At 41.8% G+C, this 17,956-nt stretch overlaps 1 protein-coding gene across 1 annotated transcript in view; it reads right to left on the minus strand.

Moving 5' to 3' along the window:
- Positions 1-312: 312 nt before the first annotated feature.
- Positions 313-17,956, minus strand: part of FANCD2 (FA complementation group D2) — a 57,132-nt gene continuing 39,488 nt past the window's right edge. Inside the window, exons 30-43 of the mRNA XM_026084927.1 lie at positions 17,708-17,824; positions 16,620-16,748; positions 16,299-16,417; positions 14,277-14,390; positions 13,183-13,310; positions 11,682-11,781; positions 10,562-10,684; positions 9,684-9,777; positions 9,060-9,131; positions 7,295-7,333; positions 6,551-6,625; positions 4,384-4,458; positions 1,003-1,149; positions 313-444 (exon numbers count right to left, since the gene is read on the minus strand). Of these exons, the coding sequence (XP_025940712.1) occupies positions 313-444; positions 1,003-1,149; positions 4,384-4,458; positions 6,551-6,625; positions 7,295-7,333; positions 9,060-9,131; positions 9,684-9,777; positions 10,562-10,684; positions 11,682-11,781; positions 13,183-13,310; positions 14,277-14,390; positions 16,299-16,417; positions 16,620-16,748; positions 17,708-17,824 (1,464 nt within the window). The remainder of the gene's footprint in view (positions 445-1,002; positions 1,150-4,383; positions 4,459-6,550; positions 6,626-7,294; positions 7,334-9,059; positions 9,132-9,683; positions 9,778-10,561; positions 10,685-11,681; positions 11,782-13,182; positions 13,311-14,276; positions 14,391-16,298; positions 16,418-16,619; positions 16,749-17,707; positions 17,825-17,956) is intronic.

Raw genomic sequence — 17,956 nt, forward strand, 5'->3', positions numbered from 1 at the left:
TAACGTGAGCACGCCACCTTGCGAGGCTGCAAAGGATGCCCCTGCTCCCCCCCCTCCCCCCCCGGCTTCCTCGGGTTTTCACTCGCCTAAGGGGGACATCCCAGCTTACCAGGCCCCTACCTCATCATGAAATAAATAGTTATAATTACTATAACCAGAGCAGTGGGCATCAGCTTGATGTCTCAGGGTTTTACTTGCTCTGGTGTTTTTAAATGAGTTAAGTGAGTTGGCAGATCCGGTGAGGAAGCTGCATCATGTGACAGTAGAGCTCTGGTATTTTCCCCCCATTTTCTCTGCATTATAGTAACAGTTTTAACCAGTGGCAGAAGTAGCTAAAAGCAACAGGTACTGGTGCCTGTAAAGAAGTACCTCAGCAGTATTTTCAGTAGAGTCCTCCTCATTGGAATCCCTTTCCTCGGAAGCTTGAGACAAGATTTCTTCTCCCTAAGTTAAATGCAAAAAATCTGTATTGAGTTTATGTGAAACAGTCAAAGCATGGCAGAATGGAAGAAAGCAGCATTTGGTTACGATCCCAAATAAACAACTTTGAGTAAAAAGCAGCCTTTGTTTTGGTCATCATGCTTCTACAGCAAAGGAGGAAGAAAATGGTCAGGACTGGTTTCTATTAGAACATAAATACAAGAAAGTGCATGTAGAAAGGTGTTCAAATGGCCTTTATCTCTTCCCTTCTTTGCACATAGTTCTTACCACCAAAAGGAAGGATCCCCTATACTCATTGTTACAAAAAATAAAAATCAATCACTTAAGCGTGGAAGCCTTACTGTGAGGGAGCCCCCAGACGTGTAGCAATAGGCCATGTGTGCCCCTTGAAATGGTTAAATAAAATGCTTCCTTCTGCTGCACTAGACATGACACTACTATGGTCACACTGTGGCATTATCACTCTACTTGTGCATAAGGACAGAGTTACAGTTGTCTGGATGGGGTGACCTTTGTCCTTTCCCAGTTTTTAACTGCCCCAGGCAGGACAGTGTTTCTCACCTGAAGATCCCGATTTTTAAGGATGCCCAACCAAAACGCTTCCTGGCAGTGGTTGAACGCCAGCATTGCTTTTACTCGATACACAAATTGTTCCAGTGACTTCTTCAACAAAGGCACATGGTTGGTCAGTCCAATATCTTGGCGAATCTAAATATGAAACAGTACAATATGGTTACACTTGATTCTTGCTTAGGTTTTCTTGCTATTAAAAAAAAAAAAAACAGGCAGTATAGACTCAGGCTGGGGAGAGAATTTCATTAGCGAATGACACTGTGTTTGTAATGATTACCAGAAGCTGTGCTAATCCAAGCCATGGTTATACAGATGGGTGGGAAGGACCATGACCCCCACAAAGTTTGGCCAGACTGTGTCATTTCTTGGCCAAACTCTTTCATATCTGCTTTTTAAAAAGAAAACTGAGATATGCATTTTGTCTAAAGGCAAAATGATTCCTTGCAACAATCCCAACAGCCATATCGACTCTGGATAAAAATAGAAGGAGCCTCAGCTTTTCTCATGAACTCCTGAGAGAGGCCAGTAACTCCTCCACATAAATCAGATGAATTCTGCTGACACTTGAGAAATTCTTTTGAGAATCTGCTTTTCAGTTGCTCCATCATCTCAGCGACAGACTGGTGTCACTTGCTCTGTTTTCCAAGAACAGCAACACAAAGCTCTTCTCAGGCAGATCTCACACTGCTTGTCACTCTTGCTCACTGCAGCCACAGCTTGCATGCACACAAATATCTGGAAGCTGCAGTGCTACTGGTGCTGGTGGCATGTGCAACTGATAATGTGCATAAGTCTGACTCTTGCATACAAGCAATTTCTGGTGAACTAGCAGAGCTATCTATGTAGTTCAACAATGGACAATCAAACAGCGCCAATTCACAGCAAAAAGCAATGCTACAAGTAGCCAAACTGTGAAACTACCTGCCTAGGAAAGGAGGTAGCTACTTGCTGATAGCCAAAAGCTGCAAACTAATCCTGCAGCAAGTTTCATATCAGGAAATTACTGGATTCTGAAGCACAGCAAAAAAAGAGTGAGAAAGGTGTTGAACAAACCACTGTAATGACAATTGTTCCCTGCTCACTGTCTCATGCAGTTTCTGAGGGTCAGTGAGAACTGCTGTAGAAATGCATCAGTATAGTCCAGAAACAGTGGGAGTAGCTGCCATTGCAATCAGCATTCACCTGGCACAGTACAGTCATGGGATGCTGGAATAGATGGTGGCAGTATTCTTTGGTGATTTTATGGGACTCTGAAAGAGGGCTAGAAAAATGTGCCTTACAAGTTACACACTTCCATAAATTGGACCAGATTTCCATACCCAGAACATTAGCTACTTAAAACATGTTTGTACTATTAGCTCCAAATCCAACTTGTCCAGACCAAAGCAGCACTGGCTTTTGGAGAACTAGGACAGGAGGGAACAGATAGAGTTGCTCTAAGCAAAAATCAGCTGAGGAAGAGCTTCTATGCCAGGTATTGCATGAGATTTAGCTCCAGGTGAGTGTGCCTGTCTGAGCAGTGTCTTCCTGCTAGTCTTGAATCTGCAGCACAGAACAGAGTCATCACTAAACCAGACAACCTGCCATAAGCATAAGCAATCACTTTGTGCACAAGTTCTTTCATGAAAATGCTATGCAACCCTTCTTGCATTAGGTGCTCTCATTAGCTCTAGGCTGAAATCTGATAAGCTTCATTTCTTGAAAAAGTTCAAGATGTGTATAGGAAAGGAGGCAGCACTGCTTTCCTTCACGTTCTGCCAACAGAGAATAGCAGCTCAGCACCAACAGCAATCTGTTCCCTGGACCTAGCAGTCATAACCAGAACCAAATCAGGGAAGACCTCACTAATGACACCCTATCAACATTACTGTGCTCCCTGGATCTTGGCAAGACTTAGGAAGATATAGGTGAAGCTGAGTGCTACTGTCTACTGTGAAATGCTCTTTAAAGGTACCCCTGTTGAGGAAGACTAGCAAATCTTAGATAATGCTGCATGGTATGTCAGTGAGTAACTACTGATTTTATATCAAAGTGAAAATCAAGACTGGTTTAACAAAAATGTCAGCATCAAATCTTCTTCAAACAGAAATGGAGCATTCATTGCATACATTGATTTGCCTCGACTCAGCTCCTGCCTTCTTATTCTTGCAGAAAGATGTGGCATAGAGACCTAATCAGATTGCAACAGATAACAAAAGCTGTGGTAAAATGCAGTATTCATGAACTGCAGTTATATGCTAATAGGAACTATGGGTTGTGCTTTCTTGTTTTGGATGCAGGGCAGCTTATTTATCAACACAGCACTTGAAAATGCTGGTCAAGTGCAAAGACAAACACCCTGATTACAAGCTGCAGAGATGTCATCTTGTTTACAAGGTGAACTGTGACTTCAGAGGGCACAGGGATTTCACTTTCAAACATCAGCAGGGCTCTTCAGCATCTCCAGGGTTTGTGCCAGGTTCCAAGTCACCAAGCTGACTAGATAGGTACTTCCCTATGCTGATGACTGCAGTGGCATGTTCTGATCTTCACCTAGACTTTTATGTTCCTGCTGCTGGCTGCGCACTAAATCACTAGCAAATCTAGCCTGGGGAGCCATGCTAATAGCTGACCTCCCTTCAACTACTTTGGCAGAGCTCCCCTCTAGAACATGTATTCTTGGTCCTCTTGGGAGTCTAACAGGAAGAAAGCATCACGCATGTGAAATTCCCTCTAACTGCATTTCCCCACACGATCATCTCTGGCAACAAGCACTGGCTCTCCGCACTGGAAGCAGGCTGTTAGTCCTCTCCCCCTTCCCTCCTGCCAGTCCCCTACGAGAGACTGGCAGACTGGTTTGGGTGTCACCAGTATAATCCACTGCCTTTACCCTTTTCTCTGGTAATAATGTCAATGTAATAATGCCAAAAAGGCATCATAAGAGGATTTTGAGTAAAGTTTTCCCCTTGTTGAACTCCTGCTGCTGATTCTTTTGACTTATAAGGCTGTTCATCTCTGCCAATGCTTCTCTCCCATATTATTGATCTGGCATTCATATTTTACGCAAGGCAAATGCTGCCTCTAAGGTCTTAGTTTGTGTTCTCAGAAATACCCGCTTACAGATGCCAACAACCAAAAATGTCAATAACCTCTGTCCTAAAAAACAGAGCATGCTAACCTGATCTGATATCCAACTCAGCCACTTCCACATCAAATATTTCAACTTCTGTCCATCAACCAAGGCTATTTCTCCTCCTCTGAGAGTTTCTGCCTGCACTGATACTGTTGGAAGCCTGAAAGTAGAACCTGCCTATGGTCTGGAAAAGCAGTGGAAGGGAAATAAGTCTTCCTTATGACAGCAGTTTGCACTGCAATTAGAGCTTATCTTACTTTGGAATGGCCACACATGTGATGAAGTTGTCTGGTACTCAGCTGCAAGGTTTTCAGCAAACTCTGCACGTCATCCTGTAATAAAGAAGTAGATCTGCAAGTCACTGCCCATAATGCAAACAAGAATATTAAAATAGTATTAATCCTAATAACCCTTTCAAAGGTATGATGTATGCATGCAGAAAACATCAGACAAATTGGATGAGGTCATAGGAAACCTGCACTGTGCATATAGTCAAGTAACCAGTAATGAAAGTCTGACCATACACATCATAAGCATTATCAGGCCAAGCATTTTGAGCTGAATCTTGTTTTGCATCAGACTTTGGAACCAAACCACATCAGCCAAAGTGGGACACTTAGGATCAAGACAAACTTGTCCAATCTTACCTTGAACACAACCTTCAGAAACAAGGAAAGCAGAGGGAAAATATATTGCTAGACCATGGTATTTGAAATGCATCCAACATGAATCCTGAACAATTCTCTCTCTTAAGCAAAGTACATGGCATTTTCTGTTGTCCAGTGGTAGTGACTAGTTCTCTATTTGATAACCTCATTCCCTCCAAAACATCCATAAGAACAGTGCAATGCAAAGGAGTTATCTATTAGAAAGTTAGACAAGTTGTGCAGACTAAGCCAAAGAATGAGTCTTACTGGCAAAATTGGATCGCCTTGCAACAAAGCAGGGGGAATTCGGTGAACCATTCTTACTTGCCATGAAGTGCAGTAAAGTTGGTCTGTCCATCTCCACTCATGTGCATGTTGTACTGCTCAAAGCTCCAAAAAATACTGCAAAGACATTGTCCCTCTCGATAACACTAGCCCTGAGCAACCTGACTACTCAAGCAGGCTTCCTACTCTTTGAGAGACATTTGTGGTGATAACTTTTGAAGGAGATTGAAGTTGAAAGAGATTCCTGTGCTAGCAGCAAAGCAGTCCAATCACAAGAGTGGAGTCCTTGACAGGTTAGGCAATGGTGATCTGTTTGCTGAGAAAGGGCTGGACAGGCAAGTATCATGCCAACATGTGACCAGAGACAGGAATCTCTGTATAGTAAGCATCAGTCATGTGTTGAACCAAGTCAGTCACAGGTATCTGACAGCACATCAGACTTTGCTGACCTTAAGTTTGTAGAATAGGATAGTTTTACTGTTATGCAACAATATACATACTGAAGGCAGAGGACAAATAATGAATCTACTTCCTGAACAACTGGAAGAATATCAAGAACACTATCCTGAATTTGAACTTCAGGATGTAGGCTGTCAGCTTCAGAAATACAGGATACATTGCCAACCTCCCTTTTTTAGCCAAGGAGGTAGCTGCTGTGGAACTCTTTGCACTTAGCTGCTCAGAAACTGTCTCTGTGGTGCCTTCCATAACTTCAGGTTGACTTCCAGTCAAAGCAGAGAAGGGTCCTTGAAAAGGAGGGAATGGAGGACAAGGATGCAGAAATGCAGCAAACTTGAATGGGAACGATTGCTGACAGTGCAGCACATAAGGTTATGGGATGCCAACATGATAAAAAGTATTGAAGTATTGCAGGACTTAAGCCCTCACACTGTGACTGTGATCTCAAAGCCTTTGGCTGATGACACAAGTAGATAAGCCATGAAGTGCTATTAATGCTTAGATGTTTTGAATGTCTTGAAGGCTAATGTCAATGAAGCATCAGTGATAGAAGAGGGACAAAACATTGTTCTCTTCCAGTTCTTTGCCACCTAATCCTTACCTTTCTCCCTAGAACAGGTGCTTTGATTTCAACAAAGCAGCTGTTATAAAAAAAAGGTGGGTATTGATACTCATTTCTCTGTGTTCTAAGGACTGTTCAACACCCTTGACTGCTAGGTGATGCAAAGCCAGAGACTTGCAGACTGCTTGGCTCAGCTCTGAAATAATTTATTGTGTGGACAGCAAAAGCTGGGAAGAGGGGTAGTGCAGGCTGTCTTTGCAGTTGACTACAAAACAACAGTGACAAATCCAGCTTTTTTCCATGTGCATCCAGCCAAGTGAGTGAACTTTTTAAATACAGACCATATCACTATGACCCATAGGTCTGCCACTGCTAGCTGGAGTTGCTATAATACAACAAGCAAAGAGCTGCTTGTGTTCTTGCTTTAGCTTCCCAACTGGTTTCAGACAGTTCTGTCTCCAAAATGCTTACCCTGTGCTTTTTAAAGCTGTAGTCCAGGAGAGGCATGGCAAGCTTCAGAAACGCTTCTACAAAGAGACGGCCATACTATAAAAGAATGATAAATTCTTATAAATTATAAACTATATTTAGCCATTTCAGAAGGCAGGTTTAAATTCCTTTTCAAAGAACCATCACTAAGTCAAACAAGATAATGACACATTCTTTCAAGCTACCTTGGAGACTGTTCTCTCTTAGAGTTCTTATTAAAGGCTATATTTATGTAAAGGCTGTACTTGGATGTACAGGATCAGTAAAGAGTCCTGCTTTAATCACTAGAAAGAGAGAGGTTAGTAGGACAAGGTCTCATCCTTGTACACATCCCTGGTTTTATTCATTAGCAAACTGGGAACAAAACTGATAAATACAACATGACAAAGTTACTATACGAGTCCCAGCCAGAAAAGGGAGAGCTGCAAAGGGACACAGGACCTTTCTCATCTTCAGCGGAGATCTGCCTGCTGTGATGTCTCCTCTGATTTAGAATACCATGGAGAGGAGTGAGGAGAAAGGGTCTAGAGTCCATAATGCCACTTGCAGGAAGTCTTTGCAGTCAAGCCATTCAAGGAGGATTAGCAGAAGACAGTTAAATATATAAAAAACAGTATCTGCTTTTATCAGAGAATCCTGTAACCACTCTCTACTCCACTGCAGGCAATGATTCAAGAAAGATGGTACTTAAACTGCTCTCTTCAATTGTTTTGAGTTCTTGCTTACCTTCAGGCAGATGCTGAGTACAGGTCTGCTGTCAAATACCTACTTAGACAAGAGGAAAAAAAAAAAAAAGAGCCAGATCAATTCACAAGCTTAAAGGAAACAATGGAAGCACAGCAGCCAGTTAAAAATAGCACTCTGCTGGTTACATGCCCTTCATTAGAGGAGTGCTGTTCTGAGGCAACATCCTTTTTCAAATTTCAATAGAGAGCACCAGGTAAGTGCATGAAATGTAATGGGTGTCACTGAACAAAGTGTAGGGTTGGTACACAAAGGCACTGTGCTGTGCCTTTGCATTGATCACACAAGCATGACAAAAAGTAAAAGACAACAATATTGTAACTAGCTAAGGTATTTAAACGGATATGGGTCAAAAGAGAGAGCAGATTAACAACAGACTGAAGTATTTGAATGAACGGTTGCTTAGCAATCTGAAACAAAGGGAGCAGGAAGGTGGACCTTCTGCAGATGACAAACTTGCTCTGAAAATTCTTAAATAGTTTGGGACCTGAGAGATCCAGTCCAGCTGAAAGGCAAGTAATCACATGGCAGCCAAAGCAAAACTGAGATGAGCAAAGTAAGGTATTTTGGAGGAAATAATCTAACTGTTAAATTAACTGTATCAGCTGGGAAAAGGTGCCAAATGTCACTGTGCATAAGTCACACACAGCTGTCGTCCAACAGCAAACAAAGAAACTAAATAGATGGTCTCAGCTGTCTTATAGGCTCTCTTCTGTTGTATGCATCATATTTTTGTCTGTGACCAGTTCTGTAACTAGCGAAGGCTTTAACTAGCACAGCACGCAGACATCAGTAGATGCTGCAAAAGTACCATGGTGCTGCTACGGACTGCAAAAAGGAACTATCTGAGCCGGCTCTACCCTTTATGCTCTTGGAATGCAGGTGCCATGAGCACATCTAGAGTGCAGATCGGGCTCCAGTGAATGCAGCTGAACAGAAGAATACAGCTCAATTCACCAGAGCTCATAAATAAAGACTGAAAAAGCTGGACTAGCTGATCATCAGGGCAGATACAGGAAAAACAAATACAGTAATGACCATTGTAAGCACAGAGAAAAGTGCAGCTGGACCGGCTTCTGCCCAAAACATGGTTACACTCTGTGACACTGAATGTACTAGCTCTAAAACTGATGAAAGGAAATATTTTATCCGGTAGGGCTGGCCTCTGGAATTCACCACCACAGGATGACAGCAAGTCTTGGTAGGACTCAAAGGAAGACTGGACATGACTGTGGAGAGCAAGTGCAGCTCAGGCTGTTATATAAGCTCTGTGCCAGATTACAGACAGGAATCCAAGTCTCCTGTTCAGAGCATTAACCGGCCTCTAAGTAGATAAGGAGAATATTTCCTTCTGTCAAATGTTATTCTGGAGTTACCTGCAGGGTTTCTTCCACCTGCCTCTTACAGAGCTGACAGCGGATCCTGTCAGACACAAGACACTGTACTAGCAGATTAGGGATTTCGTTAAGTCCTTTCCCTGCACATCTTTACATCATCCTGCCTTTCTACAGACTTTTTATTTATGTGAAAGCTATGTTAGCAGGATATGCAGGCTGTAGGAATTAGGAAGTATTAAAGTTAAATGGGAACCCTTGCACACATATTATGACTGGCTTTAGTTACCATCTCCAGATTGTTTCACCAGTAAACCATACTTCACTTTTTTTCCTTGCACTTTTGAGTGTGAATACACAGGGCCTTGCTGGGAATCTGAAGGGAAAGTCAGAAGAACATACCAGCTCCTCACCTTGACCAAATTAACGAGGATATGGAAATTTCGCACAGCAATGTTCCACTGTAACAGTTTCTCCAGTTGCACCTAACGGGATGCAAGGGGACAACACAGTAACCAAGATGGTGAATTTCCGCTCACCTTGCTGAATGCTCTCTCAGCATTCACTACGCCCAGAGCCCAAAGCGGTAGTGGTGGTAGTGGTGTTTAAGAAAGAGGGACAAAGCTTCACCAGAGGCAGATTTTTCACTGCAAAGCCACTTGAGGGCAATTCTAGCCTGATCAGTGCCCACATGCCTTAAAACTACTAAAAATTAACACAATTCCTCAGTTCTGAGAGAAGCTCCTGGTTGGGAAATACTTTTGCGCTCCCACACAGGTGTGCAGGACCAGCTGCACAGCTTAGTCTTTTGCTGATTATCACCTGTTTTCTGGTTACAGCTTCTGTTGGATTTACTGGATTTTTGATATGTGCAGACCCACAAAAGGATGCTACCTATATATTATCCTGTATATCAGTTTTAAGCTATCTAAATACCTTTCCTAGGCAAAGTTCAGTAAATTCCTGTCTGAACTACATACACTTTACAGTTTACGTTTTTATGCCCTTGAAGAGTTCAGATGTTTTTGTTTTCCTACCTCACTTGAGTCCGATGGCTTCCCAGCTGGGATGCTTTTCATTGAATTCTCTAACTGAGCCATCATTACTCTGAAGAAAACTGGGAATGTCTGCCTGTTGAGAAAGCAAGAGCAAAACTGAAAGCCATCTCTGAGCCTCTAGATAGGCTTTTTGTCCTTGAACAATGTGGAAAACTTGAAGGCAGCTCAGTTGGGCACCCTTCTCAGTAGGAAATAGCAGGAGATTGACCCTAGGACTCATCAGCATTTCTAGCCCAGCCCCTAGGCAGATGGGGAAAGTCGCTATCACTTCCCCAGGATGAATCACACACAGACACCCTCCTCCCCTTCGTAGCTCTGGAGGGTGCACAATGTAAGGCTTGCACCTGTTAGCCTAAGAAGATTTTGGTAGTTCCTAAAGGCAGGAACTTTGGCCATCCTGGCATAAACCATGCTCTCAAATTCCTGTGCTCACAGCAGAAACACCGTGAATCTTTGTATATTTGCACATTGCATACCAGCCTAGGATTGCTCACAGCCACCCCAGCTCTCCGAGGCTCGCTTTTAGAATGCTTTATGCCACCACAGTAGCATAGAAAGAAACAACATACTTGATGATGGAAAGCAGTTCATTCAGCAATTAAAATGGCTCACAGATAATTAACTCAACATTGTGCTAATGCACAAGGACACTCCATCCTGATTTAAAGCTAACTATGTACTGATCTATTGTGTACTGCCAAAAAAAGTTTAGAAATGCCCAGTGTTGCCCATAGCAGTACTAACATGAAACCATAACATAAAAAGAGAGACCAGAAAATAAGAAAATGAAATATAAAAAAAGCAGAAATTGCCATTGTGCATCTCATGAAATTCAAGGTCTATATTGATGCAATTACCTGCTCAGAGTGGGATAAGTAGAAGAACATCCATCTTTGGCAGAGTTGATCAGTTCAGGAACACCAACACTGCAGATTTCCTCTATGGCTTTCAAGATATTATCTGTGTGCTCCAGGTAGACACTAAACCCAAACATCAGCTTAGTTCATCATTAAATATTATGCAAAGTAAGAAGCAAATCCTTGAACTCTCCACTACCTGCAACACGTGGCCTAAAACTGTCAAGTTTATTCTGATGCCGAAGGCAAACACTTGTTGGAAATCCAAAGCAAACACTTAGAACTGTCCCAGTAATGTCATTAAAAGCTACCAGGATTTGAAGCATACCTTGGTTTAATATTCACTCATTCTTGTATTTGATCTAAGACTCAGTCCTGCTCTCCTTGACTTTAGCGAGAGCTGATTAGCCTTAAGCTTAATGACAGCAGAAATAGACACTTTGGTCCAGATTCATATTTATACACACATACAGATGTGTTGATGTATACTGACAAGCTATAATCTAGCAAAAATTAGGTCTATGCATGCTTCTATGGCCAATGGCTAACAGAATTCTTCCTATCACTGTCTTTTAATGCTGTAAAAACAGTGCTGTAGACCAGACTGTGCAAGTATGAGGGTTACAATGAGAGGGATCATCCCTCTACAGCAACAGTACCATGATCCCTTGTACCTAGGAAATAAATTCTTTAGAGTGTCTCAGAATGCTTGAGACAACCTAAAAAACAGAAAGTTCATATCGTAACTAAATTCTCTTTCAGATTCAAGAAAACCAGATCACTTATATGGCTACTTTAAAAACTGTGATTATACAAATGTTAGTTTGGGTCCAAGCTATGTTTTCTATCTTGAGAAGATTATTTATGATAATTTATTTTAAAATTAAGCTTTTCAAATTTGTTTTTCAAGAACTGCTCATGTCTTCCACACAGGCTTGCAGAAAGTATCAACCGGACCATGCTTCCTTGCAAATCAGCCCAGTACATGGCCCACTATTTAGTTTTAAGGGTCCTGGGGCTTGAATCATCAAGAAAACCTGGACAGACACACAATGCAAGGCTATTTACAAGGAGCTGCTGGTAGCCAACCTGCTGTTAACAGAAGCCAGCCCAGCCTTACCAGAGCAGAGTATGCAGTGCACTGTTGAACTGGCTGCCCTTCTCTCGGTCTCCATTGGGATTCACCCATGACTGGCAGAGGAACTGCTTTGCTAGCGAAGCTGTCAAAGATAAGGGATAACTTAAAGAAAGATCTGGATGTGTTTTGTTTCCCACATTCTACAAGAATCCAAGACAATTTCCTTCTTCCATACAAAGGTGGTGTGTCCAAATGGCTTTTCAAAAGATTACAGCTTCACTCTACCCCCCAGTATGCCCATACTTTGGTAACTCAGAATGCATACTCTCTAAAAAGCAGTAAGGCCACATATCATGATAACAAAACATATGCGCATCCAGTGCGTTCCTGGTCTGGAATACTTGTTCTGATCAGAACTGTCATCTATCCCTGGCCATTTCTGTCTGACAAACTTATGTTAAGTTCTGTTTCTTTGGTAGCTCATGTAGTGAGCCAACTGCTTTTTTTTTTTTTTTTTTTTAATTAGGGCAATAGGCCACCCTTAGGGCATCCGTCTCTAGAAATGGAGTTCCAATAACAACTGAGTTTTCTTTTTGGCCACAGCTTTTTATTATTAAATTGAAACAAACAAATTTAAAGTTTACAAATTTCATAAATCAAAACTACTCACAAAGCTGTTTGTCTCTTGCAGAAATGGTTAACAACAGGATATTATTAATTAAAATCAGTTATTTCCTGGCACACTGGTTGGGCAGTTCTCCCAACACAGGACTGTGTAAAATAGTAAAACAAAGGAGGGAATTTACAATTCTGAGTGGCTATGGGGATCTGAGAAAGACTAGAGGTGTCTCAGCATGACAATGTATGGCTGAGAGGGGTGACTCTGTGTTTGAACAAAATGGAGAACAAATAGTTTTCTTGAATATTCCTTGCAAGCATGTCTATTCCTTACCTGCTTGAATGCTGTCCCTTTACAGAGCTAGTTCTAATCCCTGAGAAGAGCAGTTCTCTTGACTGAAAATACTTGTTGCATGGTGCTAAGAACAGATACGCTTACCTCCCTCCTGCCCCGAGGCAACAGTTATGTTTGCATAGTTCATTTCCATCATTTCTGGAAATGAACTTTCACAATATCCTGAGACAAGTCTGCTTGCACTAGGAAGTTACATCCAATTTAGTATGTGATCACCCCCATAATCAGTGGTTAAACTGGTGCCAAAACTGAACAGCAGACTAGTTCTTAGAAACCTTAGAAATCTTAAAAGCCGTGAGACTCTGACTTTTAAAAACACCAGCTAATGAAGTTGTAGTCTGCCTTCATGCATGCGACTGAGACACAGCAAAACAAATACCAAAGAGCATCCAGTACACTTACTGTTGTTCCTTTTATTTAATGGCTAGGACTGTTCACCCTAGTGAGCTTGTCAGGATGCCTACAGAAAATCTCTCCCCCATAAGAAGCACTCCAGAGGCAGAACTTAAGATTTCCAGGCAAAGGACAGCATGAGAACTAATCTAGGAGAAGAGGTTCTTCACATGTTACCTATTTTCTCTCTCTTCCAGCTGGTCATCGGTTTCTCAGCAATGGCAATCAGGAGCTGAGCAAGGGTGAATGCACACTGAAAGCTGGGAACACTCTGCTGGAAATTCACTAGATACTGAAAACTCTCACTGGGGATGACAGGAAAGACAAAAGGTAAAGACAGTGCAAATAGGGTAATCTCCCAGAAACACATAAATAAAAAGGATCAGCTTGGATCCAAGGTCTCACTAGCCCAGTGTTTTGTCTCTGGCAGTGCCTTTTAACTACCCTGAACGCATTTATTCCTTCTGTGAATCCTACTGACTTCATAGTCTCAAATAGCATGCATATAAATGAGATCCATGGACTAATGCGTATCTTATAATCCAGTAGCTCCTTTCTATTAGCTTTGAATGTATTGCCATTCATGCATTGCCATGAATACAAAGCTCTCCTTGGTTTAAAGGCTGAGCCATGTGATCTGCTTCCTTGCTCCATCCCATTCCTTATTTCATACACCTTCAGTGCACTTGCTTTTATTAGTCTGGCAGTTTGGTCTTTGCAAGACCTTCCCGGACAGTAGCACAACAGAAAGTAATGCAAAGGTTGCTCCAACTAATGATGTACACCATTTTGGATTTCAGCAACTAACAGAAGATAACCCATTTCCTTATGCCTGTCTACCTCCCTTTCCCTTAAGAGAGGAACAGAGGTTGCACCAAAGTTATAAACAACTTTCACAATTTTGTATCACCCCATTCCTAGTTTGTTCTTCAATAATTGTACAATCAAATAGGTTTCACTTGTGCAGTGGCACAAGTCCAGGCTACAAAGACATTTAGGAACCTTTCAAATCAACAGGACTTTGATTCCCAACTGCTTTTCAGACTCCAGACAAGAATTTCTAACCAAAATACATGCTTCAAAGTATTTCTGATATCAAATTCCTTGTGCATGCATCTTCCACTCAGTGTTTCAGACTGTGCCTGGATCTTCACACAATTTCTTCTACCCAGATTTTAGAATCCTGACCTTGATGGACAGTAAGTCAGTTTTGTCAAACACACACTTATTCAAAATGCCACAAAAAAACAGAGAAAACTGCTTGATCCTACCTTATCAGCTGCTCAAGAAGAAGAAATTCTGTCTCTTCTGGCTTTAGCCTGTCTGCAAGTACCTGGAGGGCTGACCTTAGCAAGTCAGTATTCTCATGCTGATAGAACCCATTCCTGGGGGTGGAAAAAACACCAGTTCATCATCAAATTAGGAGAGTTATCAAATGCAAAAGCATATCTGAGCATATATTTGCAACAAGAAAAATAAAGAAGCTTGATACACCAAGAAGAGCCCAGCAATATGAAAATTATAGGAGACCCAAGAAACTGGAAACCGATTTTGACAGCAAACTTGGATCATATACATTCATTTTATCTTTTCCAGGGAATGGAAAACCTTGTGCACACATCATACTAACTTTTCAGTGAGAGTTCAGACCCTGGCTTGGAAAGGACAGGACATTTCTTGTAAGTGGAAGTCTATATGTATACTAGAACAAGGTTATGCAGACCTGAAAAAAGAGGATGTCTAATGACAGTTCAAATGCAGTGACAGTGCCTGATAACCTCTCAAACAACAAGTAGAAGCCTAACAGGCATGAAAACTGTATAGACCTTCACTGATCCCTTGAACTACCAGATTCCTGTGTAATCATTCACTGAGGATGTACATGCTGGAAATGCTCAAATATGTCCACATTCTAGATCTATAGACTGAATGCATGGAGTTGATAATGATAAAGCTCAAGTGCACATTTAACATGCAAAGTAGTTAACAATCTGTAAGAACATATTATATATATGAGGACTTGATTAAATTACATAAAAGGAATTGTAACTTGGTCGCTGGACTTAAGAGGCTGTACAGCTGGCCCCAACACATTCCTGCCTGATCCACAGTAAAGCAGAACTATGTTACTTTCTATCCAACTTCAACATCAAAACTGATCTTGAGCTACACCTGTTGTTACAGGTGCCTAATAAATGGGTCAGATTCTTTGGTTTACAAGATAGGCAGACTCAGGAGCAACCAATATTAATATTGGTTAACAAGTAAATGACCAGTCCAGGAATAGTCAAGAGTGGGTCAGAGTCCCTGAGGCTCCACAGTGGCCAACAGGGGAGGCAGACTCCAGAAAGAAGCAGCAGCCAATGGTCAGAAGTGGTGTCATCAGCTGTTTGCTTTGCATGTGACATCAAGGCACCATCTCTGAACTCAGTCAGTCTTACAGGAAAGATTTGAATTCAAAAAAAAAAAAAAAAAAAAATCCCAGAAAACTTTGCTAAGCACTTCAGAGAACGTAATATTCATGACTAAGTATTCAAAGTATGGGAGTGCCAAAGTCATATGTATCTGCATTCTGCCACTGCCTTGTCATATATTTTTTTTACAGTCACTACTGTTTCTGAAGTACAACAAAAGTACAACACTTTCCACACACAGAAGATTAGAAGAACTAAGCTGCAGAAAAAGCTTCCATGATGTCGTCCTGGATTACATTAGAGGCTGCAGAGGTCAAATACAGACTGCACATATATCACTGGGTTTGGCATTTATAAATCCAGTTCAAGTGGATAACAGTACATCAACAACATAGGCTTTTTGTCAATGAAGTACACATTCATCCTTTCCCATTGGCAAAAGAAATTCATTCATTGCTCAGAATTCAGGCAGTGACAATTTAGCATGGGATAGGGGAGACCTACTGGGTAAGAAATTCCAAGATTTCTAGGCTGAATGAGAATCGCGCAGCTAGGTGTGGTGGTGTGCCGCTTACGCTGATCTTAATTCAAAACCACGTGTATTAACACACTGAACTCTAGCCAGTTCAATGCCTCAGGCTGTTCTGCATCCACTGTTAATTCTCTACAGTTTTAATTCAGTTCAGAGTCAGACAACAGACTTTGTTATAACTATAAAAGTGCATTCTTAAAAGTCTTCAGACACTGCAGTGTATTGTTCTGCATGGCTGACAGGCCATTTGCTGGGTACAAATATTTTGAAGAAAAGGAATAAGAAAAGGAAGCAATAAACAGACTTCACTTATTTTTGTGACTATATACTCTTCTCTTTAAACTCACCAAGCAAATAGGAAGCGAAAAGTTAGTAGCAATTGTTGGTAACAAGAGGACATCAGCTGGTATTCCTGAATGTTCACTCTTGGTCCATCTACCACACCATGATTTTCTGTAACAACTGCCTTAAATACAGAACAAACCATTCATTAAACACTCTTCCAAGGGAAGATAACGGCACAATGTTCTATTTACATAAATTTCCGTGTTTAAAAAGAAACAGAAGAAGCCAAAGCCACTCTCCTTCCCTTCCCACATACAAAACCAAAAATATCTTTAGAGGTGACAAAACTTGACAGTTCCAAGTCAAAATTGCTGCCCACTAACCTGGAAGTAATTGTGCATGTTCTCCATGTGATTACACAGCGGCTTTAGTAGCTTGACTACATACATAGCAACTTCCTTAGGGGATTTCTGACACAGGTGGGAAAAGCCAGCATCCTTGTAGCCTCTCTCCTGCAGCAAACTCAAAAGTTTAAAGTCTTTTCATCAGTCTTACCTGAGAAGAACCTCATGTGAAGTGCTGCTACTTAAATTGCTTCTGAGCTGTGCAGTTCCTGATGTCATACTCTTTGCCAGGGAGGCTCACAGAGTAAGGCAGTTGGCTTCTGCTGAACAAGCAGCTCCAACTCTCAGACAAATGGATAATATTTCATGGAAAGAATAAAACTAATGTGAAACACATAGCTCATTTACACTTTACTCAAACACTAAGAGAACAGAGTCTCTGCGTGTGGGAATTAAGACAGCTACAGAGACAAGAAAAAAGACGACAGAGTTAAGGAGTCAGTCAGGCTGTTGTAGTAAATTTCTTATAGTTTAACACGTTGGGCCACACAAGTTTATTTTCTTCCTGGCAGCATCAGCCAGAAATGCAAGAAAGAGTCACAGCAGTCAGGGTGACATTCTAAAAATAACATTGGCTGGTGTAGCTCACCCATTATTTAGAGGATGCAGAAGAAGAACAAGAAAAGGAGCCTCTGCCCTGTATTCGGAGACTTGACTCCAGGTAGAGCAATTGGGACTGAGTCTCCTCTCTCATGGAGATCTAGCTACTCCTGTAGCCATCTAACCTGAGCTACTTCTTGCACAGCAGAGCCAGTCTCTCCAAGCTGGGCTAGGAGAAGGCACCTGAGTTTCAAGGCTACAGGGCTCTCCCTTAGCTACATACCCTTTCCTGAAACATACAGAGAATCAGATGCTGCAAACGCTTTAGCAAGGTAAGCAGTACAGAAGTCTCTTTTGAAAGGGCAAGTGCTGCTCTGACACACAGCTGGGGGTCAGACACACTATTGATGGGTTTTATGCCATTTAACCCTTCAGTGACTTCTGAAAATAATCTCTCTCAAGAAGGGCTTGCAGGCCACTGGAGTACTCAGCCTCAGTCTCTCCCCATCAGTTGCTGCTGTACATGCCTTTGAGAAGGGCACTCGTCTTGTGGGGCCTGGGGTCAGCACGTGTTCCAGTTTCCAGCACAGGTCATCCAGAAGGAATAAAAGTTCAGCGGGCCCCAGCTGCACAACTTCACTAGCCTGCAATTACATGAAAGAACAGTCAGTTTCAGGACTCAGCACCTAACTGCAGTGTCTTGAGATTCAAGTCCACCCCCTCCATTTCCAGTTATGACTGCTGACCTAGTGAACCTCAACCAGAGACCAATTTGG

This window comes from Apteryx rowi, unplaced genomic scaffold (genome assembly GCF_003343035.1).
Source record: "Apteryx rowi isolate R43461 unplaced genomic scaffold, aptRow1 scaffold_655, whole genome shotgun sequence".
NCBI classification, from domain to species: Eukaryota; Metazoa; Chordata; class Aves; order Apterygiformes; family Apterygidae; genus Apteryx; species Apteryx rowi.